General features: G+C 38.2%; 1 protein-coding gene across 1 annotated transcript in view; it reads left to right on the forward strand.

The window, feature by feature from the left end:
* LOC124554943 (microfibrillar-associated protein 1) overlaps nucleotides 1-23239 on the forward strand; it is a 69139-nt gene extending 45900 nt beyond the window's left edge. The window contains exons 6-8 of the mRNA XM_047128642.1: nucleotides 5449-5609; nucleotides 8324-8483; nucleotides 22112-23239. Of these exons, the coding sequence (XP_046984598.1) occupies nucleotides 5449-5609; nucleotides 8324-8483; nucleotides 22112-22390 (600 nt within the window). The 3' untranslated portion in view covers nucleotides 22391-23239. The remainder of the gene's footprint in view (nucleotides 1-5448; nucleotides 5610-8323; nucleotides 8484-22111) is intronic.
* Nucleotides 23240-26812: the final 3573 nt, after the last annotated feature.

Here is a 26812-nt window from a genome sequence, read left to right on the forward strand (position 1 = left end):
ATACATGCTACAGTTCACAGTTCTCTTGTGGTTTATTTTCGAATTACTTTATTTCCATTTTCGGAGTTGTTAGTGCTCAATTTCCATTTTTATGTAATTCCTTTCTGTTGTTTCTCATTCTCATCCCTGTTTAACTAACAGCATATAAACGACAAGGCCTCACAACTTAACTATGACGTCACACAACCCAGGTAAGGCACTTAGTGTCAACCCTGCCTTTCGCCAAATCGTTGCACTAACACCATTTTAGAAACAGATAAATATAAGACAGTAAAAGATGTTAAGATGATCAAGCTTGACTATAAATGAAATTACTGCGAGTTGATTTGTTATCTCAGGAAACAAAGCGGAAGCATTTACTGTTTTCATCTGTGTCAGATATAGAATCATGAAAATTTTTTGCACTTAACACAATTCAAGGCACTAAAAGCTGTTGAGCTGTAAGAAATGACATTACTGAGACATAAAGCATTTTTTCCTAAGGTATGTCAGTTGTAAAATAACATACGACACCTTCAATTGTACCAAAGTTTTTATTTGCACTGACACAGTTTTATTCTCGTAACATTGACACAAACAAAATTGTAGAATATGCAACTTACACATCTAAACAATATTCAACAAATCATAATATACATCCATAACATGTTTCAGATATATGGTTTGAAGTAAATTGTAAACAATAAAGGTGGAAAAAAGATTACTGATAACTCTCACTAAACCTATGATCACAACCAAAACATACAGAAGTATCTATGAATTGCATGAAACAGCCCAGCATTACTCTAACAATGAAAGCATTCATTCTGCATTACACTTAATGGAAACATTGTGCAGAGTTACAAAGTAGCAGTCCTCGTGAATGTTTTCATTTGCTATGTGCGTTTCACAGACATAATGACTGATGTCAAAGCCTCTTAATAGTTAATGTAAGGACAGATGGTAATTATTACTCAAACTATATCACATTTGCACTTCTAGATAACAAATTTTCTTCTACAAAACATCTTAAATATTAACAGTGTGGTTCTCAGTTATTGTGCTGAGGGGCACAGCACAACGTGTAGGGAAGATAATAGATGTAAGTTTTCAAATGGGAGATCACATCCCACTAACTGATTTCTACACTAAAATAGCTTTCACGCAAATAGAGGAAGAAAAACGAGATGATCCAAATTCATGACACATAAAGGAAATACAAATATGAAACCCTTGTCCAACCACAGTTAATGTTCAAGGCAGGATCAACATAGCACATGGTCAAAGACGTGCAAATACTTCTCACCAAACTCTACAGAATGACAGTGTGGCAAAGAATGCTGTGCTGATAATAAGAAACATGAATGAGAGCCATCTTAGAGACAGTAGAGTTGCTATCATTGCATCTTGAATGTGAAACAAGAGTTTGCTGCTTGCAGTGGAAAACTACAAGCAGATTGTTGGAGGGATGAAATAGCTGTATCTTTTAATTAATAAGGTATGCTATATAGCAGAAAAAGACCTATCTAAACATTAGGGTGAGTACACACAGTAAGTAACATATTTAGAAAACACACAATGCAGTACAAAAAAGGCACTAGAACTAAGAGAAGGTACATATTAAAACATTAAGAATACAGGAATTTACTAGTTCAAATATGAAAATGAAAAGTGGTGCATATGACCAGCAGAATACACTACTGGCCGTTAAAATTGCTACACCAAGAAGAAATGCAGATGATAAACGGGTACTCAATGGACAGATATATTATACTAGAACTGACATGGGAATACATTTTCATGGAATTTGGGTGCATAGATCCTGAGAAAGCAGTACCCAGATCAACCACTTCTGGCCGTAATAACGGCCTTGATAAGCCTGGGCATTGAGTCACACAGAGCTTGGATGGCGTGTACAGGTAAAGCTGCCCATGCAGCTTCAACACGATGCCACAGTTCATCAGGAGTAGTGACTGGCGTATTGTGACGAGCCAGTTGCTCGACCACCATTGACCAGACGTTTTCAATTGGTGAGAGATCTGGAGAATGCGCTGGCCAGGGCAGCAGTCGAACATTTTCTGTATCCAGAAAGGCCCGTATAGGACCTGCAACATGCGGTCATGCATTATCCTGCTGAAATGTAGGCTTTCGCAGGGATCAAATGAAGGGTAGAGCCACGGGTCGTAACACATCTGAAATGTAACGTCCACTGTTCAAAGTGCCGTCAATGCGAACAGGAAGTGACCTAGACGTGTAACCAATGGCACCCCATACCATCACGCCGGGTGATAGGCCAGTATGGCGATGATGAATACACGCTTCCAATGTGCGTTCACCGCGATGTCGCTAAACACGGATGCGACCATCATGATGCTGTAAACAGAACCTGGATTCATCCGAAAAAATTACGTTTTGCCATTCATGCACCCAGGTTCGTCGTTGAGTACACCATCACAAGCACTCCTGTCTGTGATGCAGCGTCAAGGGTAACCACAGCCATGGTCTCTGAGGTGATAGTCCATGCTGCTGCAAACGTCGTCGAACTGTTCGTGCAGATGGTTGTTGTCTTGCAAATGTCCCCATCGGTTGACTCAGGGATCGAGACGTGGCTGCACGATCTGTTACAGCCATGCAGATAAGATGCCTGTAATCTTGACTGCTAGTGATACAAGGCCATTGGGATCCAGCACGGCATTCTGTATTACCCTCCTGAACCCACCAATTCCATATTCTGCTAACAGTCATTGGATCTTGACCAACGCGAGCAGCAATGTCGCGATACGATAAACCGCAATCACAATAGGATACAATCCAACCTTTATAAAGTCGGAAACATGATGGTACGCATTTCTCCTCCTTACACGAGGCATCACAACAATGTTTCACCAGGCAACACCGGTCAACTGCTGTTTGTGTATGAGATATCGGTTGGAAACTTTTCTCATGTCAGCACATTGTAGGTGTCGCCACCGGCGCCAACCTTGTGTGAATGCTCTGAAAAGCTAATCATTTGCATATCACAGCATCTTCTTCCTGTCGGTTAAATTTCGCATCTGTAGCACGTCATCTTCATGGTGTAGCAATTTTAATGGCCAGTAGTGTATTTCACAGAAAAGCAGACATCATCTCAGGTCACAAGTATGGAACAGCTTATTTCACATTTGCATGGTAAAATACTTTTAAAAGTCTTCAGCATGTAGCCATATGTAAAAATGAATTTGTAATGTGAATTTAAAATGGTTTATCATGCAAAATGATCCATGGAACATGAAACTAACTAACTAACTAAAACTGTTGTCACATGAGGGACAAGACTCAAAGGTATGGGAATAACAAGTGTCTGCAAAAGCACACACCTCATCCATCCAAAAAGCAAAACTCAAATAAAAATAATAGAAAATAGACATCTTGTAAATAACCTGGTGGATATCAGAAACCAAATATTCCACTGTGAAAACAATAGGGGGGAGCAAGACAGGCAATTATGACTAGATGCACTTATCTGCCATTCCTCTTACCACCTAACAACTCACTCTCACAATTCCACACCCACACTAATTGACATTTGCACACTATCTGAAACCACATCACCTCATATCAAGGATAAGAGTCAAAGGAATTGGATAAAATGTGTCAGCAATAGCACACACCTCATTCTTAAGGAAAGCAGCACTCAAAGAACAATAGAAATTAGAAAACTCTTAAATGACCTCTTGGCTATCAGAAACCAAATATTTTCAAAACACATTAAAAATGATAGCAAGAACAAGGGAAGCAATTATGGCTAATGACACTTATCACTCCCCCCCCCCCCCCCCCCTTTTTCTCGTACCACCTAACTGCTGCTCACACACACACACTAAGTATTGCATAGTATCTAAAATGATAATGTCTTACATCAAAGACCTGAGTCACAGGTATGGGAGTAACAAGTGCCAGTAATATTTTTAAAACACATTGAGAATATGTAATAGGAGGAACATGACAGACAGTTATTACTAGATACACTTATCAGTCCTTCCTCTTAACACCTAACAGCTCACTCACCTTCCTACACTCCTCTAAGTAATACTCATTACAGTAACATAGTAGATACAAAGTATATTCTCTCAATATTGAAAATGGTGAAAGTTTTGTAACATCAGAGCTGAGGAAATAAATATGTATAGGGAGAGCTTAGATGTACTGTAGTTAGTACAGAAAACTTGCTTAGTGAAGTTAGCAAAAGTGGATGACTACTAATGAAAATTATGTACATTTCTTTTTACTTTGTTTAAAATATGTGCTTCCACCACAGTTTTCAGTTTCCTTTTGTTTAATGACCTATGCACCTTGTCATTTTCCATTTTACAATATTTATTAAGCAAAATATTAACACCTGCCCAAACAACAGATTTACACCATTCCTGTGCTGAATGTTTGTCACAGACATCAACTGCAAAATCATCATTGGCCATAACACAATCAAGAATTAATTTACAAGCTGTTTGCCGTTGGTTTTGAAGCCTGAGAAAGGAGTCACAGTTTTCATTTGATAATTGTTTTCTTATGAAACAAAAAGAATACATTACTATCAGCAATGGCATTTTCTGTGGATATCGCTACCCACCTATATTAACATATTTAATGAGTTTGTGCTCAGCACCACACTCCTGTTTTTCAGAAGAAGATTCTCTGGTTTTTGCCATTAGTTTGGAAATATATGAAGGGCAGTTAGGAAATTTGCTTGGGACTGCGTTTTGTTGGAGTTGTTGCTTGCTTAGTGGTGCAGTTAACATAGCCCCAGTTTTCCGGTCTACTGCTTGTGTTTCCCACGATATATCAATTTCGCAGAAGTGCAAATGGCAGACCTATGAAGTGGAAAATGATATACTGCGCGCATGTCACTGAAACTTATACTGATACTCAAACTTCAACTGCGATATACTTTTGTTGATAAGTGCAGCTTAAAATGAAAGGCACTCGCCAAAGAATGCTTGCTAGGAATGAAGTTCTCTCTTTTGATCACAGATAACCGTTTCCTTAGTGTAGTCTCATCGGCTGGAAATTTAAAAATGTGAACCTTCTTCTTCTCGTCATAATTACTATCACAACCAGGAACACAACACTTATTCATCATGGTGATGATCACTTCTGAACTGCTACAGGCTGTATACACTTCAAAGAGCAGAAATTCACAAGGGAATTACATCAAAGACCTGAGTCACAGGTATGGGAGTAACAAGTGCCAAGGGAATTCAACTCACTAACACTACAGCTCCGAAACAGTTGTTTAGATGGCTCCACATAGCATTCCTACAGGCATCTAGGTCGCACTGATACCAGTAAGTGGCACTGACTGTATGCCTATTGGCAGAGGGTTGTAAGACCTTGTGATTTAGGTGGTATTGATTTAACGCAATGAGTGGTGTGACTGTTTAGATATTTTGTGTCATAAAAGTAATGTGTTCCATTTCTTCTTTTGTGCAGATGGTAGAAGATGAGGTTCGCAAAGAAATGGCTGTGAAAGAAACAGAAGAACCTTCCTTAAATGATATTGATACTGATGATGAAAATGATGAAGTTGAATATGAAGCATGGAAACTGCGGGAGTTAAAGAGATTGAAACGTGATCGTGAAGAGAGAGAAGCGTAAGTATAAATACTTCCTTGTGAAAACGAAGAAAAGGACAGTGTTTTTTTTTTTTTTAGTTATCTTGTTTTTACCACATATGTACAAACATATGGTAATTTGAATAATGGAAGGAACTGAGGTTCTGAGTTGATGAGATGTTGAGTCGTCATTAAGTACATGCTTTCAGACAACTCCTTTCAACCTATAAAGTACATAGACACCTAAACAGCTGCATTGTCCTGGCTGACTTCGTTGTGCTAGCACTGCAACCTAACAGGAGTGAAGTGTTGCATTGGGTGGTGTGGTCAGTAGAATAAAGGATGAACGGAGCAGAAAGGAGGTATGGGGCAGGGTGGTAGACAACTGGGAGTGAGAAACAGCAGGCACATGGGATACAAATGAGGCACCAGTGAACTTGTTCTGGATGCAGGCAAGTGGAATTGGGCATGGTACTCATTGGCATGTAAGGGCAAATGTAAAAGTGAAGATAGAACAGGAGGGGAAATACTGGAAGAGGAGGGTGTAAGTGCAAGATTAGTGCAGTTAGGCTCTTGGAACAGGAGTGTAGGTGGTTATGAGGTCGCAGCTGGCAGAGATTGAGATCAGGGTGACTGGGGGTTCAAAGGATGTGTTGTAATGATGATTTTTAGCCACATAAATCAGAGATGATGATGTTGGGAGAATTGTCCTTGCAACAGATAGGTCAGTCCTGTAATCGTCCTGGCCTTGATCTCTCCCCTAGCCCCTGCATCGTAGTCACCTCCACTCCTCCCCTGTGACCAGAACATCACTCATCATGCACTCACACATTCCTCTTCCGTCTTCCTGCTCCTCTGTTCTCTCTCCTACCACTCATCCACACCATTGAGTGCCTTGCACAACTCCTGCCTGCAGGCAGAATGAACTCATTGTTGCCATATTCCTGTCCTGTGCTTCTGCTGCCTCTTCCTTACAACCATCAGTCACCCTCCCCTCCAGTCCTCTCTGTTAAACATAGTTAGGGGTAAAGAGGACCATTAGAGTAAAGACCATCAGCTTATAAAGTGATGTACAATACCTACATCTTTTACAACACTAATTCCACGTGCTAGTTTGTCATCACACATTTCCATTTGCAGTATCACTTCTACTGCTGTTGTTATAAATGTGCTGTGCGGAATAGGGGATTTGGTAAGTGTCATATCCTATAGTATTTGTCTTAGGCATGTCGTGAAATTTTATGAGCAATATTGTCTGTTGTCATTCACTATTAACAGTTTCTTAGGGGTATATATGGGAATTTGTTTGTCTCCGTAGATTCTCTAATTCCATTACAAGTGGTAGGGTTAGAGTTGATATGGTCGGGTGATCTCCTGTGACCACACTCACACATATTCTCTTTCCTGTTGAATCTGTTCTAGTAAGCTGGATACAGGCCATGTACTATTAATCCTTTCACTGTTGCGGATGTGCTCTTTGCATTCAGTGCTGAGAGCGGCTTTTGTTGTGGCTGTACTGCTTACCGAAAGCTGATTCCTGTGCTGAGAGACAGTATTCCAGATGATAGGTAATATTTATCATTCGATTTTTTGAAAACTGTTAGTGAAGATGTTTGATTTTTGCACATCTTACAGTCTGGTATCTTCACTCGATAAAGAACTGAATTTCTTTTCATTATCCGTCATACTTACTCCGCTGCATCAAATTAAGTTAAACATTGAATGAAATTTTAAAGAGATTGCAGAAGTAAGAATGCACTGCGCAAACATTGTGTAGTCAGTTTTAGCTCTTACATTGCAGTGAATGAAATATAGCTAAGATATCAAAATTTTATTTAAAACTGAGAGCAGAGTGATATCTCACTTCATTCTCGAGTTATTGGGTTTTATATCTGACTGACACACACACACTACACACCTATTCATGTCCATGCACCTCGTGAATCGTTTGGTCATATCAAATTTTCATGTGTCCTAAATGAGGCACATATTTTGTGTGATAAATAATGGAAACTTTTTTTTCCGTCAATATTTGGAAGTAACTTGTCAGCAGCAGTGAGAATTCAGCAGCTCAGATTGCATACAGACGTCCATAGCACTGTAGAAAAGCTCAAGTGATGCTTGGATACACATCCACAGCACCTGGCAACTCGCATAGCAGGACATGTATACACGTCCACAGAGTCAAGCAAGGTACTGTGTCCTAGCTGTGGTTTCTGTGACTAAGGATTAGGTACTCACAAGTATTAGGGAAAAACTGATGCACTGTGTATTTTTAGTTATCTGTGGAGCAATAGTTCATTGTCTACTTTGTTCCTGGATTTGGTACTGGACCCCATAATTTACCTGGACCATCCCCTTCCAGTTGGCACAAGAGATGTATGATTATCAAATTCTAAAATACTGGCCTGGAAATTGACCCTTGTGGGCATCCCTTGATTGATCTTTTGGTTACTTTTTGTGTGCCTGCTGTCTGTTTCACCACTCTATTCGTACAGTAATTATGAAAGTTGTAGAATAGAGTGGGGTGCCTGTACTTCAACAATAAATCTGATGTATTCATACAGAGAATAGGAGGAGTACATATGTAAAGATTCCAATGTGGGCTATCTGTTATGATTTCAGTTGCAAATAATGTGTGTTTTGTTGAAGTAATAGTATTTTAAATGCTTGTAAGAATGTGAGCTATGCAACACATCTATCAGTGGGGGACCACATTACTTGTGAATGAAAAATATTTTCAATCTTTCAAGGGTTGAGAGAGAACGTATGGAAATTGAACGGCTGAGAAATATGACAGAAGAAGAACGCAGAATTGAACTACGCAACAATCCAAAACATGTCACGAATAAAGCAGCCAAAGGAAAGTACAAATTTCTACAGAAATATTATCATCGGGGAGCTTTCTATATGGTGAGTGCATTGAATATCTGTTTTGACTACATGAGCGTAGCCTGTAAGCCTTGAGTTTGTTTATGTGCATTTATTGAGCTTCAACTTTGTGCATGATAAAAGTTTGATTATTATTCACCTTCTGATCATGTTTCCTTTGGCGAGATATTCCGCCTTGTGCAAGACTTCGCTGAAATGTTTGCATTTGACAGGATCATTGATGCTTTTCTTAAGTTTTACATTGAACTGTATCTGAATTTCCTCATGTATAAATGACCTTAAAGTGTCTGCAGTGTCATCATTTATGGCAATGAAAAAATATTGTGGTAATATACTACTGTGCCTCACTGCTTTGTTTGTTTCAGTTAGATATTTTGTCGTGTCCACTTTTAGTAATGATAATAAGAAACTAGTCCTTTTGTTTTTGTATTAAATCTCACCTAAAAATTTGTCACAGCTGAAAATTATTTATATTTCTGTTTCCCAGTGTCTTCATTTGTTTCATCAACTTTCTTAGTGATTCATTATCACAGCATTTTTCTTCTTCTTTTTAATTTCCTTCGGTCATCTTACCACTTTCGCTAGTTTTTAATCTTAGTAATTAATTGAAATCCTTATTTTTCTTCCCTAGTGCTAGTTACATTTACTATTTACAACACCCTTGCCATATATCTAGTCTTTGGTGTTTCTCTCTTTATTCTTCCCCTGCTGCTCATTTGCATCCTTTTATCCTCTGCTTATCAATAATTCATTATCAACATATAATAATCACAGCTATTGTCTCTCATTGTATAGCTTTAACCCTTTCGTGGCTATGGGCATATGTGTATGCCCAATAGGTTGTGCACCCAGACAGCTATGGGCGTATTTGTATGCTTGGCAGGTAGAACACACAGATGGCGAAGGGCATTCATGTACCCCCAACAGGCAGGAAGGCCTGATGCTGGGCACAGGAGCAGATAAATAGGCACGACAGAATGATGACTCACGGTTGTCTGCACTCCAATATTCCTTCCAGCGCCGTTGTTATCTGCTCTTCTTTTTACTGTCAGAAAATGCTACAGCTTTCACCTGCTCCAGGTTCTTTTCTGCTTAGAGGTTACTTTCTGCTTGGACATAAATCGAATAAATACAGTTTGATTTCCTAATGTACACAAGACTAATGACACAAACAGATATATAATCGGAAGGGCCTGTATTACATTAATGAACTGATATTCAAAAGGTGCGCAGTGCACCTAAATACTTGCAGTTTTTCATCACCACCTTCAGCCTCGCGCGACAGAAAAGTCATATACTACTGAGTAACTGTAATTTGGCTTCCTAATCTACAATATACACATGATACAAATATATATAAAGTTAAAAGGCATGAATAATCCTCCAGAACTGACATATCAGATGGTTCAAAGGGCTAAAAGTGTAGCAAAATACTGACAGCTTCTTAGCAACTCTTGCAGCCACGTGGAACAGAAAACTGCATGCACTGCCAAGTAACTTTAAGTTGATTTCATAATCTACAAAGAATACATGATACAAACATGTGAAAGGACATGAATTATCGTATAGAACTGATGTATCAGGTCGAACAGTGTAGCAAAATACTTGCTGTTTCTCAGATCCCATGTGGTCACACAGAACAGAAAATGGCACGCATGGCCTAGTATCTGTAATTTGATTTCCTAACCTACTAAGTACACATGATACATGTATAATGTGAAAAGACATGAATTATCCTACACAATTCATCTATCAGACGTTATAAAATGTGAGCAGTGTAGCAAAATACTCGCAGTTTCTCAGCAACAGTGGGTGCCATGTGGAACAGAAGACAGTCCAAATTATGGGAGTCTTCACTGAGAACTGTTCACTTTAAAACTTAATATATGTTGAAATGTATTGACCTGATATTAATGAGATTTTAATAGATTGCAGGCACATGTATTGCTAGTGTAGAACTCGTGTTACAGAATTTTCCATTCACAATTTATCATTTATCTAAGCTAACATTTTCCTATCTCAGGATAAACTTAAAACAGAAAGCTTGGATTAATTTTAAATTTATCTATTGTGGTTATTGAAAACTGCAAACACAATGACTGTACAGTGTGATAGGGGTTTTATAAAGAACATTATTGAAGAGTGGTTCTGTGTGCACTGGAATGTGCAATTAGTCGACAATGGCCATAGCATGCAACAGTCATAGAACTGAGTCAGCTACCCACCAGTGAGACGCACAATGCCTACGTCCGTTCAGCCGGTCGGGCAGGTTGGGTATTCGGTCCTAGCAGGTGCAAAAGGGTTAATACGGGAGCACCATAAGTAGACAGTTATAGTTACTGTACTTATCTTTTGAATGAAAGCTTTCTTCTGGGTAAATGCTTGTTTTATGTATGTCATTCTTATATTTTGTCAGTTGCATCATGGTTGACTGTACATAAAGGAGAATTCAAAATATTTAAAATCACAGAGAGACAGAAAGCCTGGCCAGTTCATACCTTCAGGAGGAACAGCTACCTCTACTGCCAGTAGAAATGTTTGAAATAGATCATGGCACTCCTTCACGATGGAGGAACTCAGTTTCCATCTTCACCCAACCCAGTCCTCTTTCCTCTCAAAGAAGGACCCCGCTGTTCTGAAAGTTGTGTGTGCTGTGATGTGTTTCAAGTAATTCTGTCAATTGTACTGGAATTTACATCTCTTGGTTTTAATTATAATGTTTAACTTCATTTTTGTGCTCAATTGTTTTTAAATATTTAAATGTTTTGTCTTGAACCTTTGTAGCAGTCTGATATCTCTCTGGTTCAGATACATTAATGATATATACACCATCATTACCCATGACTGAGCAAAACTATTGGACTTCCTACAACAAATTAACGTAATTTCACAGATAATTGCCTATCTGTGCATACTTTGTAAGTAGCCATACGTATGTCATGCAGAAACCTAGTGCCTCCAAATTTGTTCTGTGAAAACTTGTAAAGTTTTTTAAATAAAAGAAATATTATTAACATTCTATGTCTTTATTATTCATGTCTAAATATTTGCAGCCATCTACAGCTAGAGGGCTCCAAATTGTTGTGTGTAACATGGCAGTGTGTAACATAACTATGTTAATGCATGACGAACAGTGTGCTGTAATTGAGTTTCAAATTCAAGGAGTTTGTCCACACATGGATCATACTCCCCTTCAGCATGACAATGTCAGATAACATACGAGCACTGCAACATCTGCAACAATTCAACGTCTTGGGTTCACTGTCATTGGTCATCCTCAATATGGTCCCAACTTGACCACATCTGATTTTCATCTGTATCCAGTCCTTAAAGAACACCTTCATGGACTTCACTCTCATGGTAGTAAAGTGGTGCAAGCAGAGGTGAGGTTGTGGCTCCGTCGACCGTCATCATTCTACAGTGTCAGTATCAACAAACTGGTCTCGTGTTGGGAGAAATGCATTTGTCTCCAGGGAGACTATACTGACAAATTAATATGTAGACATGAAGAATAAAGATGTAGAATGTTAATAATGTTTGTTTCATTTAAAAAGCTTTCAGAGTTTTCACATAAAAAATTTTTAGGTATTAATTTTCAGCAAGCCCTCCTATCAACTTACCTGGTCAAAATGAAATGGTATCATGAAAAAAATTGGTGTAATTAATGAACAGGGTACAGAATGTTTCAGACATCCTCGAAGGAAGCTGATTCAAGGGATGTGTGTAATGGCAGACATAACAGTTTTAAATGTTATGTACAATATGCATTAGGATAAATTACTGCTCACCACACAGAGGATGCTTTGAGTAGCTGACAGGTACATTAAAAAGTACATTGAAAAGCAAACCAAGGTATTAGACAAATTCCACACAAACATGGCCACTGATATTTCTGAGCATTGAGATGCAACAACAGTGTCCACGTGTGTGTGAGTTGTGCATGTATGAATGTGTGTGTGTTTTTGTAAATCTGAATAAGAGTTTGTCCGATAGCTTAGTTGCTTACGTACTCCTTGGCACTACAGCCCTTGTGGGGCCTTGGCCTGTACAATCTCTGTCCACTCTTCTGTGCTGGCTGCTTTGGCTCTTCATCTTCTAACTCCCATTCTTCTCAAGTCCTCCTCCACATTGTCTAGTCATCTGGTCCTTGGTCTGCCCCTTATATGGCTTCCACATGGGTTTCCTTTGAAAACTTTCTTGACTTTGCTGCTCTCCACCATTCTTTCTGCATGTCCCAACCAACAAAGTATATTATTCTTTATTTCTGTCATGATATCTGGTTTGTTATACAACTCTCTGATTTGTTATGCAACTCTCTGATCTCCTTATTTCGATTCGCCAAAACCCCCTATCATTCACTGGCCTGTATATTTTCCTAATTACCTTCCTTTCCCATCTCTGCAACTCCTCATCATTTTGCATCATTATCCAAGTCTATGAATCATACATCACTACAGGTCTCAATACTGTACAATACACAGTCAGCTTCAGATTCCTACCAAGGCTTCTTGCTTTAAATACTTTAATCAGTGCAGACTCCTGTTACCATCTGCAATCCATGCATGTATTTCTTCTCTCATATCATTATTCTCAGTTATCAGTGACCAAAGATGTTTAAAGCTCTCACAGGTTTTATATTCTTTCCCGTTCAAAGCCATGCTTCTGTCTCCTTCACTATACCTTTTCCCAGATGTTAACATATACTTGGCCTTTGAGTGATTTATTGTCAGTCCCATTTCCACTCCATATCTTCCTAATTTTCCAAGCTTTTCTTCCAGGTCCTGTTTCCTCCTGGATAACAAATCAGTAACCTCTGCATATGCAATATCATGCATCACTCCATTAAACAATGTTCCTCCAGTGTTGCCACTTTGTCTCTTTCACGTTACCCTCTCCAAGGCGACATTAAACAGAGTAGTGGAGGGCACATCACCCTGCTGCAATCCTTGATTAACTTCAAATGCCTTAAATAAAGTGCCCTCGACCTTTACTTTGCATACTGTTCTTCTCAAAGTCATTTGAACCTGTCTTATCAGTTTTTTGTATACTCTTTCTTCTTGCATTGCCTTCCAGAGTTGATCCCTTTTGATACTATTATAAGCTTGTTTGAAATCAATGAACAGCTGGTGGACATTGATGTTATCCTCATAACATTTTTCAAGCATCTGTTTAATAGTAAAAATCTGATCTGTAGTGGCTCTATTAGTTCTGAAACCACACTGGTAGTCTCCTAGATACTCTTCTGCATATTTCTGAGTCGCCCAGCCATGATTTTTCCTAATACTTTATATACTATGCAGAATAGTGCAATATCTCTATAATTTGCACTGTTGGCTTTGTTATGTTTCTTATGAATAGGGCAGAGTATTGCTGTATTCCATTATTCTGGAATATTTTCATTCTGCCATATTTCTGCTATAATGTCATGCAAAACCCTTATTAGTTTTTCTCCCAGAGCTTTATTGTTTTTAACAGTCTTGATACTAGCTTTAATTTCTTCCACTGAAGGTTCCTTGACGGATTCCTAATAATCTTCTTCTCTGTTTACTTCCAGCTCCACCTCTTCTACCTTACCAGGATCAACCTCACCTTTGTTTTCCGATTCTGTATTCAGTAGTTCACTACAATACTCCACCCACCTGTCTAAAATCTGATCTTTCCTCCAGTCAGATTTCCCTCCTTATCTTTATAGAAAGGTGCTCTGAGTTGGAATCCTTTCTTTATACCATTCACCCTCATATAGAATTTCCTTGTTTCCTGAGCAGTCTTTCTCTCTTCTAATTCATCAATCCACCATCTTTCAAATTCTCTCTTTTTCCTCCTACATTCCTAATCTGATTCCTTTCTCTTCTCCTGGTATTCTTTACAGTAATTCTTGTTCTCCTCTGTGGCATTCTTTTTCTTGTCTCATTCCTTTCTTCTATCTTCCTCCTACAATCTTTATCAAACCAGACCTGTGTTCTCGATCGCTTCTTTCTATCCAGTACAGTTTCAGCTGTCTCAAGTATTATACCTGTGACTGTTTCCCATCTGTCTTAATACCCTCTCCTGCCTGATCTTTGGCTTCATTAAGTCTATTTGTCAAAATAGTTTTATACTGTTGTACTGTATTTTCATCATTTCTTAATTTGGCATCATCAAACCTTGGCACAATAGTTTACTTGGTCTGTCTTTAATTGGCTATCTCTGTCGGTATTTGATTCTTACCGAATAGTGATCACTATCTCCATCTGCACCACGACAACTATTCACCTCTAATATATCTGAAGCATGTTGCCTATCTATGAGTATGTGATCAATCTGATTTTTTGTGATCCCATCTGGGGAACACCATGTAACTTTCTGGATATCCTTCCTTTGTATTCTTGTGCTTTTAAAACCATATAACCAGGTTATTGCCCTTGGCAATATCAGTTAGTCTGATACCATTATCATTAGAAGCTTCATGCAGACTCTCCTTACCAGCAGCTTTCCTTTATGTAATTCTTCTTCCTACTTGAGCACTGAAGTCCACCATAACCAACTTAACATCATGTTTTGCCACCCTTGCTTTTTTGTATTCCAGTTGCCCATAGAATATATCTTTTTCCACCATCTGTTGAAACATATATACATATGAAGGATATATTGAAGAAGTGGGCTTTCATTTGTAGTACACAGGTTCTTTTGCCAACAGGCTTTAATGTCAATATGGCAGCCTTAGGAGCATTATCAAACAGAAAACTTGTGCCTCCATATCCTCTGCTTCCACAGGTGTAGAACAATGTGTGTGCCCCAGATGCTAATATTCCACTACCTTTCCATTTCACCTCTTGTGTTGCTGCCATCATCACATTATATTTCTTCATTTCCTTTTTCAGATTCTGCAGTCCTCCAGTCTTGTTCAGTGTTCTTACTTTCCATGTCACTAAATACCAACTTATATGCTGTTTCTGTTGCAAAGGCCATTTGTCCATGCATCTGTCCAGCTTCCTTTCACCTTTGGTTCCATAATGAGCTCTTTTTTTCTGGGGTTGGGTTGTTAGCCCCATGCTCAATGCTCCTCCTTTATGCAGGCTTGGGACTGGCACTAGGATTTTCATGGTATCTCCCAGTGATGGAGTTGTCCAGTAGCATAGTCTACTTTTAAATGTGCCTGTCTCTTGTATGTGATGAGTAGCAATCTATCCTAATTTGTATTGTTGTTATTTCATCCCAATTTTTCTGTTGTTTAAATTTAATATTTTCATTGATAGCAATCCATCTTTAATGACTGCTTTAAGAAGAAGAAGGGAAAAAAAGGAAGAAAAAAGCAATAGGGTATGGCACTAATAAAAACAATTAGAAAAGCATTTGCGAAATCAAACAATGGAAAATCCAAGATTGAATAATGACAATATTATGAAAAGGATAGATTGCTACTCACCATGTAGAGGAGACATTGAGCTGCAGACAGGCACAACAGAAAGACTGCTATAGTTTTGAGCTTTCGGTTAAAAGAACTTCTAGAGTAGAAGACACACACACATTCACACAAGTGCTACAGTGGTTTGTGTGTGTGTGTGTGTGTGTGTAGTTTTTTTTCCCTACATTAAAAGAAGGCCCTTAGGCCGAAACCTCAAATGTATAGCAGTTTTTTTTTGTTGCACATGTCTGCAACTCTACACCACGTCTATATCGTAAGTAGCAATATATCCTTCTCATAGTAAAAATCATTTGATTACAAAAGGAATCAAAATAGGTGTATCATCTGTGAGGAAAAGGAAATTATATGAAATGGTTAAGATGAACAGAGAAAAATAACTGGTTTCATATTTCAAGACGCAGCTAGAGGATCAATAAGTCTCTGTATGATGTCTATAATTAATAATCCACACAAAATTAAATGTGTGTGGACAAAATTTAAAAGAGAAACCAGTTGAGGAGTGTGTGGACTTTCCAAGTAATAAATGATGGAAGTCTGATAGCCAGTTCATTTAATAACCATTTCCTGGAAGTAACTCAGAAGATTGGAATGGACATTTCGAATCATATAGCAATAGAATACTTGCGGTGTCAGTACCACACACATACAACCAATTCAAAATTACTCAGTGTACTGGCAAAGAAAATTAGGAATATAGTTCACTCCCTAAAAATCAAAAACTGTCACAGAGTTGATAATACCTCAGAAAAATTACTAAAATCCTTTCCTTCACATACATGCAGTGTATTCAGTGAAATCTGCAACACATCACCATCAAACTGTATATAACACATGTGAGACCACATAATACGATGGGTAGTAAGATGCAGATTAATAATCAGTTAATTACTAACCAGTATCACTGCTTAGCTCCTTCTCAAAGATACGGGAAAAGAATATGTATGCAAGAACCATAAAACACCTATTCCAAAATAAAACGATGGAAAATCCAGGATGGAATACTGATAATATTATGAAAAGGATAGGCTACTACTCTGTTGACGTTGAGTCACAGACAAGCACACAGAATTACTGCTATACATTTAAGTAGTCTTGTCTTCAGTGGCCAGAGACAGTGCCTGTGCCATAAATTTTGAAATAAAGGGGTGATGCAAGATGTTTGTTAATGTGTGTACTTAGTCACTTTTCATTTCAAAAGGGTCTCTCATCAGAATACACCATTCTTAAATTCACACAGTGTATTAAACAAAATTTAAATAACAAAAAAAAACTACCAGGTGGTATTTTTCGTGACTTACTAAAAGCATTTGATTGTACAGTTCTCAGTATTCTCTTAGAGAAGCTCAACTATAATGGTATCAGAGAACGCACTGGTAACTGCTTGTTATCCTGTCTATTAAGAAACTTGGTGAGTGCTCACAAGAAACAGCATCTTCAGAAACTTGAATAATCGATACCAATCTACCATAGAGATCAATACTGGATTCATTCTTGTTTTATCTAAATGTTCTGCCAACTAAGAAGCAGGAGTAGTTCTCTGTGCTGACTATACAATTAGAGAAACTTCAATATTTGAAAATGGAAAAAAATTAATAGTTGGTTATTTTCTTTAAGCCTAAATTAACTGTGACTGAAACTTGATAAAACACAATACATGCAATTCTGTTCTGTGTAAGACTTGGAACACACTATTGGAAATAATGAGTGAGGTTCAATCACTAAATGAAATGGAATATTGTAAATACTTACATGTTTATATTACAAACCTGAACCGAAAGTTATAGGGCGTCTTAAATGTCTAAGTTCTGCAACTTCTTTATTAATGATAGTTGCTGATTTTTTGGGTAAAAATATAGGGAATGACTTTTCTATTTTCATTCATGAATGTGTTATGGCATTCTGAGGCAACCCTTCTTTGAGGAAAGAAATGTTTGTTTTGTTGAAGCATGTAATAAGAATAATAATATGTGATGTTCATCCTAGAGTCTCTTGTAGACAGCTCTTTAAACAGTTAGGCATTTTGGAAACATGTTATCCAGCACTCTGTCTTAGCGGCACAGGAAGAAGTGATGTATTTAGTACAGAGATCCTCGACTATCTACCCTGTGATGTAAACAATGTAATAGATAATTAAAGTAACTCCAAACACAAAGTGAAACCATATCTGCTTCATATCTCCTTCTACTCATAGAATAATTTCTTAATGTGTAGTAATATAATGTGTATGTTGCATGTGAGATGAAACATAGTTGAATATAAATCACTGTATGGGGAAAAAAGGCTTGAGACGGGCATGTAAATGGTCAGTGTGTTGTAGTATTTTTCCCTGAGTGAATGTATTAGAGTTTTAAATTGACTTGTTCAACACAATAAAAAGAGACTGCAATTATAACCCAGGGAACATGCAAGTGACTAACATTTGACAGATAATTTTCAAAATCTCATTGTCTATGACGGTGTTGGTCTTTATTTCATTGATAACCAATTCTATATTTCAGTACATGCCAAACCAACCAAGAAAAAAAAAAACTTGATTACCATCCTTTTCACACAAAATGACCTTGTCCTACAACCTATTTGTTAGGTATAAATGTATTAGTCTGGACCATAATTTGTTGCACAATCAGCCTAGTCCACAATCTGGTTTCCTATGCTGTCTTATTCTGTCTCAGTGTATTAATGATCTAAAAAAAAAAAAAAAAACAATGAAAGAAACCTCTTCCCCTCCTGTTTCCCATCTCCCTTCTACTCTTGCCCACTTCACTTGACACAAACCCTCACCCCAGTTTACCAGCAGAATTTTGTTCTGCCAGAACTTTACACACCATGTATGTAGCCTATAGTATCCTATTTCAAAGGATTTCTAGTTTGCGCTTCACCCCAGAAGCAACATGGGTTCTTGATTTCAACACCTGTACCTCAGAACTGAAAATTTGGAGCTTACTCAACAATATACTCTTAGTCTTGGACCCCCTAAGCTTACTCTAAATGCTTCCTTTGTTTTGTACCTTAGTTTCACTTCTTACCAATTTGGGTGTTCCAGTTGTTAGTACACTGGACTCACATTTGGAAGGAGCAGAGTTAAATCTGTGTTTGGTCATTTATCCTCTTTCCACACGTTTCATTTCTTTTTCTATCCCAGTTCCTCTTCCCACATTCATTGCAGTGATTAATACATAATTCAGGAAGGGTAGGATTCACATCAACATTTAGCTTCGGATAATTCTGTGAAATGAAATGGTGTGTGACGAGGGCCTCCCGTCGGGTAGACTGCTCGCCTGGTGAAGGCTTTCGATTTGACACCACTTCGGCGACTTGCGCATCGATGAGATGAAACAATGATGATTAGGACAACACAACACCCAGTCCCTGAGCGGAGAAAATCTCCGACCCAGCCGGGAATCGAACCTGGGCCCTTACAATTGACAGTCTGTTGCGCTGACCACTCAGCTACCAGGGGTGGACGGATAATTGTGTATTGGTTATAACCTATCTAAAACATAGAATTGTATGATGACACTGTTTTTACATTTGAACAAAATGCATCCAACATGAATGCTTTCAAATGCCATGTATGGTAAACAGAACTAGTCTGCTGATAAAGTTATAAATTTGTTTATGCTACTGCAAAATGAACATATAACCATAACAGTAACTATACTTCATGAAAATTGTGCCAGACAGAAAAATTTTCTGTTTGTCCTTGCATAAATTTCATTTAGAGAAAAGTTATGTAAATTTCTTAGGAGAGGCATATGTGACAATAATTGCAATACTGTTGTGGATATCAAGACCTGCTGTATGTAGTTCCTTGATGACACACACATTTGGAAGGCTTTATGTGGCTAACACAGAAGTGGAAGACAAAATACAGTTACTGATTGTGACGGATGAGCATTAAATAGTATTGTTATCTGTAATAAAGAAGACAACTTCCATAAAAAAGTAACTACTGAGTTTAATATGTGTCTGGAGACCATAAGGTCTGTATTAACAATGTAACTGGAACAGCATAAACAAAATATTCGTGGTTAAGCTGCCCAAACCTCTTGGAAATCATATGAAAATAAAGAAGAGGCTTCAGTGCTACAAAGTGCACACTACCTGTGTCACAAACTGTTGAACACAACTAATGTGATTCAGTGAGACTAGTTTAATGCTTTTTCCAGAAGCAGGACATACGAGGGGTGGGGGGGGGGGGGGGGGACCAAAAGTAATGAGCATTTGCTCTGGCAGTTGGTGGAACACTAGTTCTGAATTCTCCTGCTAAATGACTTCATTAGAGACCATTTTGTATCAGTTGTCCTAGTGGCATTGATGTAGAAACATTATTGTGGTCAGCGTGACTGTTTCTTGTGTTTTGTGAATTTTTCAATGGCTGGCATTTGCCAATGTGCTAACATCAAGTTCAGTTTCCTGTTGGGGAAACCAGCAGCAAAAACTTCCCAGTGCTTCTGACTGTGTATGAGAAATAAGCTATGAGGCAGGCAAAGACTTACAAGTGGTTTTCTCATTTTAAAAGTGGTCAATTATCAGTTGAGGATGAATCATGACTTCCAGAATTGACGTAAACATTGAAAAAAATTGTATTGTGGTCATGTTTAATCATAGTAGAACAGCTGATAAATTACAAACTTCCAGTATGCTGAAGTAGCTTTGGTCAGCAACTTCTTTTAATCAGTAGAACAAAAAACCACTCCAAGTTGCAAATTCTTACTTTTCATTCTTTTAATGACTACTTTCTGGCCAAGATCCATTTTCAAATCTCATAACAAAGTCGAAAATGGTATTCTCCAAAGATGTCAAAAATTTGCAACGAACAGTTGATGAATTGATGGAAATGGCTGGAACATCCTGGAGTTCACACAAATGAATTTTGATGGAAAATGAAACATATTGTGGCAAAATTCATTCCGCATGTGCAAGAGAGCCAATCATTTGCGCATGTGCTGGGAAGTGAAGGAACAGTCAGAAATTGATCTGGATTTTGAGGCAAAAGTCATAACGGGTGATGATTCATGGTGTTATGCATATGATCCGGAAATGGAGCAACAATCCAAGGAGCAGAAGACTCCATCATCACCAAGACCAAAGAAAGCAAGGAAAGTGAGATCCCAGGGCATGTTGGTTTGCTTTTTCATGGCAAGGGGATCATCCATCGTGAATTCATTCCCCAGGGTACTGCAGTTAACTGACATTACTACCTGGGAGTACTAAAATGATTGTGTGAAACAGTGAGAGAAAAACACCTGCATTGTGGCAATTAGGAGATTTGCTTTTGTCCCACAACGACTCTGTGCACACAGCATTGAGTTGCAAGCAGTTTTTGCCCAAAAACCAAATGACAACAGTTTCTCCCACCCCTTGCCCCCTCTACTCATTAGGTTTAGCCCCCCTGTGTTTTTTTTAAAAATCACAAGAAAGAAAAGAATCCTGTAAGGAAAGTATTTTCAAGATGTTGAAGAAGAGGAAAAGAATGCTGGAGGCACTAAACAGCAAATTTCAGTCAAGTTTAAAAACTATTTCCACCAGCATAAAAAGTGTTGAAAAAAGTATATTATGTCTGACAGACACTATGTTGAAGGTGTTTAAGTTTTGAAAGTGTTCTGTCAAATAAATGATTTTTTGTAAAACAATTTTTATTATTTTTTGGTCCCCCTCATACATGTGGAGGACACCAGGAGAAGATACAGCTTGGACTACCTTTTAACAGCATAGTGTTGATTTTGTAAGGTATCCTCTCCCCCTTTCATGTACATACAGCTGCAAATTTCCAATATTAATTTGATGAGCATTATAGCAACATAATAAATTTTCCTTGACCTCCACGATTGCCAGATTTGCACAGATTGCAGAGCCAGTCTTACCAATTTTGTAAAAACAGTTAAGGATCCCGTTACTCTCCACTAATGTATGTTATTGAACTGAAACAGTTTCATTCTGAGAAATATTGCTTGCAGATGTTGGCCTCATTCTAAAATGTGAAACAAATGTATTTTTCCATTTTAAGATGTTTTCAGGAATAAGTTTGTGTCTGTGCGTGTGTGTGGGGGGGGGGGGGGGGGGGTGTATTTCTGTCACAAATGAAGGTGAAGATCTAGGATTTTTTGCCTTTGTAATATATGGTTTTTTTCCTTGATTCCTCTCAGTGCTACAGCAATTGCATGCATTTCTTGATTTCAGCATTTTTATATTGGGTTATGAATTCTACTGGAACTTTGTTTTCTTTTTGTTTGTAATATAGGATGAAGATCAAGAATTGTTTAAACGTGATTTCTCAGCTGCAACTTTGGAAGATCACTTTGATAAAACTATTCTGCCAAAGGTAATGCAGGTGAAAAATTTCGGCCGAAGTGGGCGTACAAAATATACGCACCTGGTGGACCAGGATACAACGCAGTTTGATTCCCCTTGGGTTTCTGAAACAGCTCAGAATCTGAAATTCCACACAACTCTTGCTGCTGGTATGAAGCAAGTGTTTGAGAAACCAACACAGTACAAAAGGAAACAACAACAGCAGTGATTGTGTTCACAAGAAAACAAAAGTTCATGTAAAAACAGTAAAGACTTCATCACCATTGTTGTTTTACTTGTTTACAAAAATCAAGTGTGTGTCTTTTCAGAGTGATAGACTTTTTTTTTAGATATCTGAGAAATGTGTGAAAGTTGTACAGAACTTCTGTGACCTGTATGTCAACATTCATTGTACAGTGATTCATTTTACAGTGACCGCATATTATCCCATCAGTGGATTCCTTTTGGATGTAAGTGTGTAACAAAACTTGAAGAGCTTAATTTTATATTGCCAGAAATATGATTTTACTGGCTTCTGTGAAGAGTGCACAGAAATATTGGGTTGGCAGATTAATTTGTTCTTTACTTTTATGTGTGATGAAACACAGTGTACTGATATATTTTGACAATTCGTATCAGCTTAATAATTCTGAGCACATAATGTATTTGAAGCATATAAAGAAAATACTTACACTGTATATTTCATACTCCACTCATCTGTGCAGATCTTTCAGTGTAGAGAATACTGTAAGTCGAATAAGTGGTAATTGGAGGGTGTCATGAATATGGGAAATAAGGCAGTACATCACAGCTAAGATTCAACAATGCACTCAGTGTGCTCAGTAATGCACAGGGAATGGTGTTGTCAATGTCAAATTTGCTCAATCACACCTTCATCCTTGGCTGGTTTTGAATGATTTGTGTGAATGACTTAACTGCAACCACTCTACATTAGGGAGAAAAATGCTATCTAATAGTATCTCGTGTTCACCAAAATCCAGAACATACAAAACTGATGATAAGTGAGAATAAATTTTCAAGAAATTGAACAATCAAGGTATGCAGTGAAATCAGGAAAGAACGGTGGAAGTACAGGTAGACTCATTAATTACCTGAATGAAATGTTTTGTAATATAATACTTTGTTGAAACACTGTGTTGTTGCTACATTGACTGCAGCCTGAAAAAAAAGTTTCTGACAATCATTATAACATTTTAATGGTCCAATGTACTATATGAATTCCAAGTATATGCATGTTAAAGTTTTAAATAACTTTATTTTGCATTTGTGTTAAGTTTCTTCTACTCCAGAGGAGTTTTCTTGTCTTTTATTTCTGTCTCCCACTGTGTTTCATTGTAAGATGTTCATCTGTGATTGATTGTATATTATAATTTTCATATTGGTTTTGAAAAATTGAATACTCAATAATCCTGAATAGGTAGTTTACTTTTTGTTTTGTGTTAATTAAATTTTGATGTTGCATAGAACACAGGCATCTACAGTAACAACTTCTCTTGGTGGTTAGGCAGGATGTGTGTATGGTATTTCAAAGTATCACTCTTGGAATTTGGATAGCTGTAACTGGCAGTTATACGAAGACAAATCAGATGTCAATAAATGTAAATAAATGTTTATTAACAGAAAAATGATGACAACAATTATTAATGTTGGATAACTTGTTGACAAATTAAGACTTAATGCTAAACTGGGACTCAAACTGAATCCAGTTCCAAATCCCTGTCGGATATAATTTTAACCTGTTAAGAACTTTCATAACCATGTGTTTTCTATTGCAGAAAGAAAGATTTACTTTATTTACACAGTCATTTGATGGGGAGACAAAGGAGTAGCCTTGTTCTTGGAAATGTGTATTGATTTTAATGGTCTACAGTTTTGTTCAATCACACATGTCCTTATCCACATCAGAACAACTTCCAGGAATGCTTTTCTTTAGATTATCTACAAATTCAAAATAATGCTGTGAGATATGCAACTTGTTGGCTTTTTGAATATTTCTTAGGCCAATCATTGAAGTGTATTCCTTATAATTTTTGATGTCGGGAGTGATGCTACTCAGTGTTATCCTTGGAATAGTATGACTTTACTACATACCTCAGACTCTATAAATCATCCTGAAAACACTTCACATTAATTATTATGGACGTGTCATGTACATATATTGGATTGTGAAGACGTACCTCATATAAATATTTCTTGTTCCTTTTCAGGGCTCTGATCTTGATGGTGGTGTTTCCCATACACAACACATAAGCAGTTTATATTTCAAGGCCCTCATGAAATAAAAAATACTTTTTGCCTTTCCATACACAATTTTCTGGTTTTGGATTAATATACTTAGGAGTAAGCTTATTTCAGCGAAAAAAGGAAATAATGTATTTGCAGTTTGTCTTTGTAATGCAGAGTCTTGCACCCATCACAGTTACCACTATGATTGGTTATGGGAATCTTACCAGTTTTTTGCATGACATTGACAAAATTAGTGGTTACACATTTTCATACAAGCACACTAAATATTGCAATCATAAATTACTGCTGAAATACATATGAATTGTGCACTAATGTGCAGTGAATTTATGATGAAAATGAAATGTCGTGTGGCGAGGGCCTCCCGGTGGGTAGACCTGATCGCCTGGTGCAAGTCTTTTGAGGTGACGCCACTTCGGCAACTTGCATGTCGATGAGGATGATGGAGATGACACGAGCACCCAGTCCCTGAGTGGAGAAAATCTCCAACCCAGCTGAGAATCAAACCCAGGCTCCCCAGCATGACAAGTCGGCACTCTGTTCACTCAGCTACGGTGGCGGATAGTTTATAATGATGAATGTGTATTATGTATGTGCAGTACACTGACTTAGCAAATGTCGTGGCATATGCATCTAATATTGCGTGGGGTCTCCTCGGGCCCTGCAGACTGCAGTGAGATGCCGTGGAAGTGACTCTACAAGTCCATGGTTCTCCTCTGGAAGCATCTGACAGCAAATCATTTTCAGAGTGGCAACCAATTCTGTTTGTGTGTGCAGGTTCCACAACACAGAGCCTGCATTCCATGACATCAGAGATATGCTCAATGGGGTTCAAATCTGGGCTCTGGGGTGGCCGGCCACCTCAGTCTTTGGACCACCCATACATGTTCCTGGAACCATTCTGAGGTGACATGGGAGCGATGTGGCAGTGCATTATGATCATGAAACACTACAGAACCATCAGGGTGTTGGAAGACCAGAAATGGGTGAAGATGGTCCTTGAGCAGGTCAGCATACTGCAGACAATTCACAGTCCCTTCCAGAAGAGTTAGGGGGCCCATTCCATACCAGGAAAGTGCCCCCAGACCATAACACACACACCACTGCCTTGGACAACACCTTCTTGACAGGCGGGATCCATTGACTCATGTGGTCTGCATGTGGTCCCATCGGCATGGTGCAGTTGAAATCATGATTCGATCGACCACATAACGATACTCCATTGATCCAGTGTCCACCCCTGGTGATTGGCAAGAAATGCAAGCAGTTGTGCCTGATGACATTGGGTTAACAGTGGCACCCGTATGCGATGCCGGTTCCCATACCCCTTGGATCCCATGTTCTAAGGGATTGTCCACAGGGAGATGTGTCTAGCATGCCCTCTGTTGAACTGAGTACTGATTTGTTGCGTTGTTGCCCCTCTGTCACTCTTGACGATCCATCTCAAATGTCGCTGCTCATGGTCATTGAGGGTAGCTGGACGGCTGGTAGTTCATCTATTGTGGACTGTGACACCCTCATTCAACTCACGATACACCCTGTACATGACTGAACATGTGAAACCAAATTCCTGCACAACAGCCAAAATCAAAATTCCCATCTGTTGGGCGCCAACCACCATACCCCTTTCGAATGGCATCAGCTCGTGACAGTGTTGCATTTTACACAAATCACTTGCACAACAGCATCTCAGAAGATCGATCTCCTGTACAACTGCGTCTGTCAAAAGGCGGGGGGGGGGGGGGGGGGGGGGGGGGGGGTTTGCATACAACACACCTGCGTCATCTGTGTCCCACTATCCTGTGACATTTGCTTGCTAAGTCTATGTTTAGTGTAGTGACTTTCTTTGCTGGGTAGAGGTGGAAATGAAAAAGAGGAGGAAAATGAAATCTGTTGTCACTATGTACTCTAGTGTAAATAACCACATGTCCTCTTCTAACAAACAAATGACTATGAAAGTACACTGTACAGGTAATAGTTGCAAAATTAGAGAGAGATCAGTCTGTTGATTATAAAGTTTACTCTATCAGTACTACTGTTTGTAGTAGAATATAATTTTAAGTTGCTATATACCCATCAGTCACTGTTGCTTGTTAGTTTGCTAGAGGAGGATTGCATGTAGAAGTGTCCAAGTAAATAATTTTGGAAGACCATGTTCAAAACGTGTATATTACTTGAAGTAACATGGACTGAATCCGAACGCTGGTTTAGACATCTTGTTGTGTTAGTATGCATATATTATTCCAGATTATATACTTTAGTGACCATTCCTTGTGAAATGACTTACTTGCCCTAAATTTAATGTGGAATCTCAATATTGAGTTAATTAGTATTTCTCATGTCTACCATCTACAGTATTTTTACGAGAATTTAATAATCATGTAGA

Source organism: Schistocerca americana, chromosome X (assembly GCF_021461395.2).
Source record: "Schistocerca americana isolate TAMUIC-IGC-003095 chromosome X, iqSchAmer2.1, whole genome shotgun sequence".
Classification (NCBI taxonomy): Eukaryota; Metazoa; Arthropoda; class Insecta; order Orthoptera; family Acrididae; genus Schistocerca; species Schistocerca americana.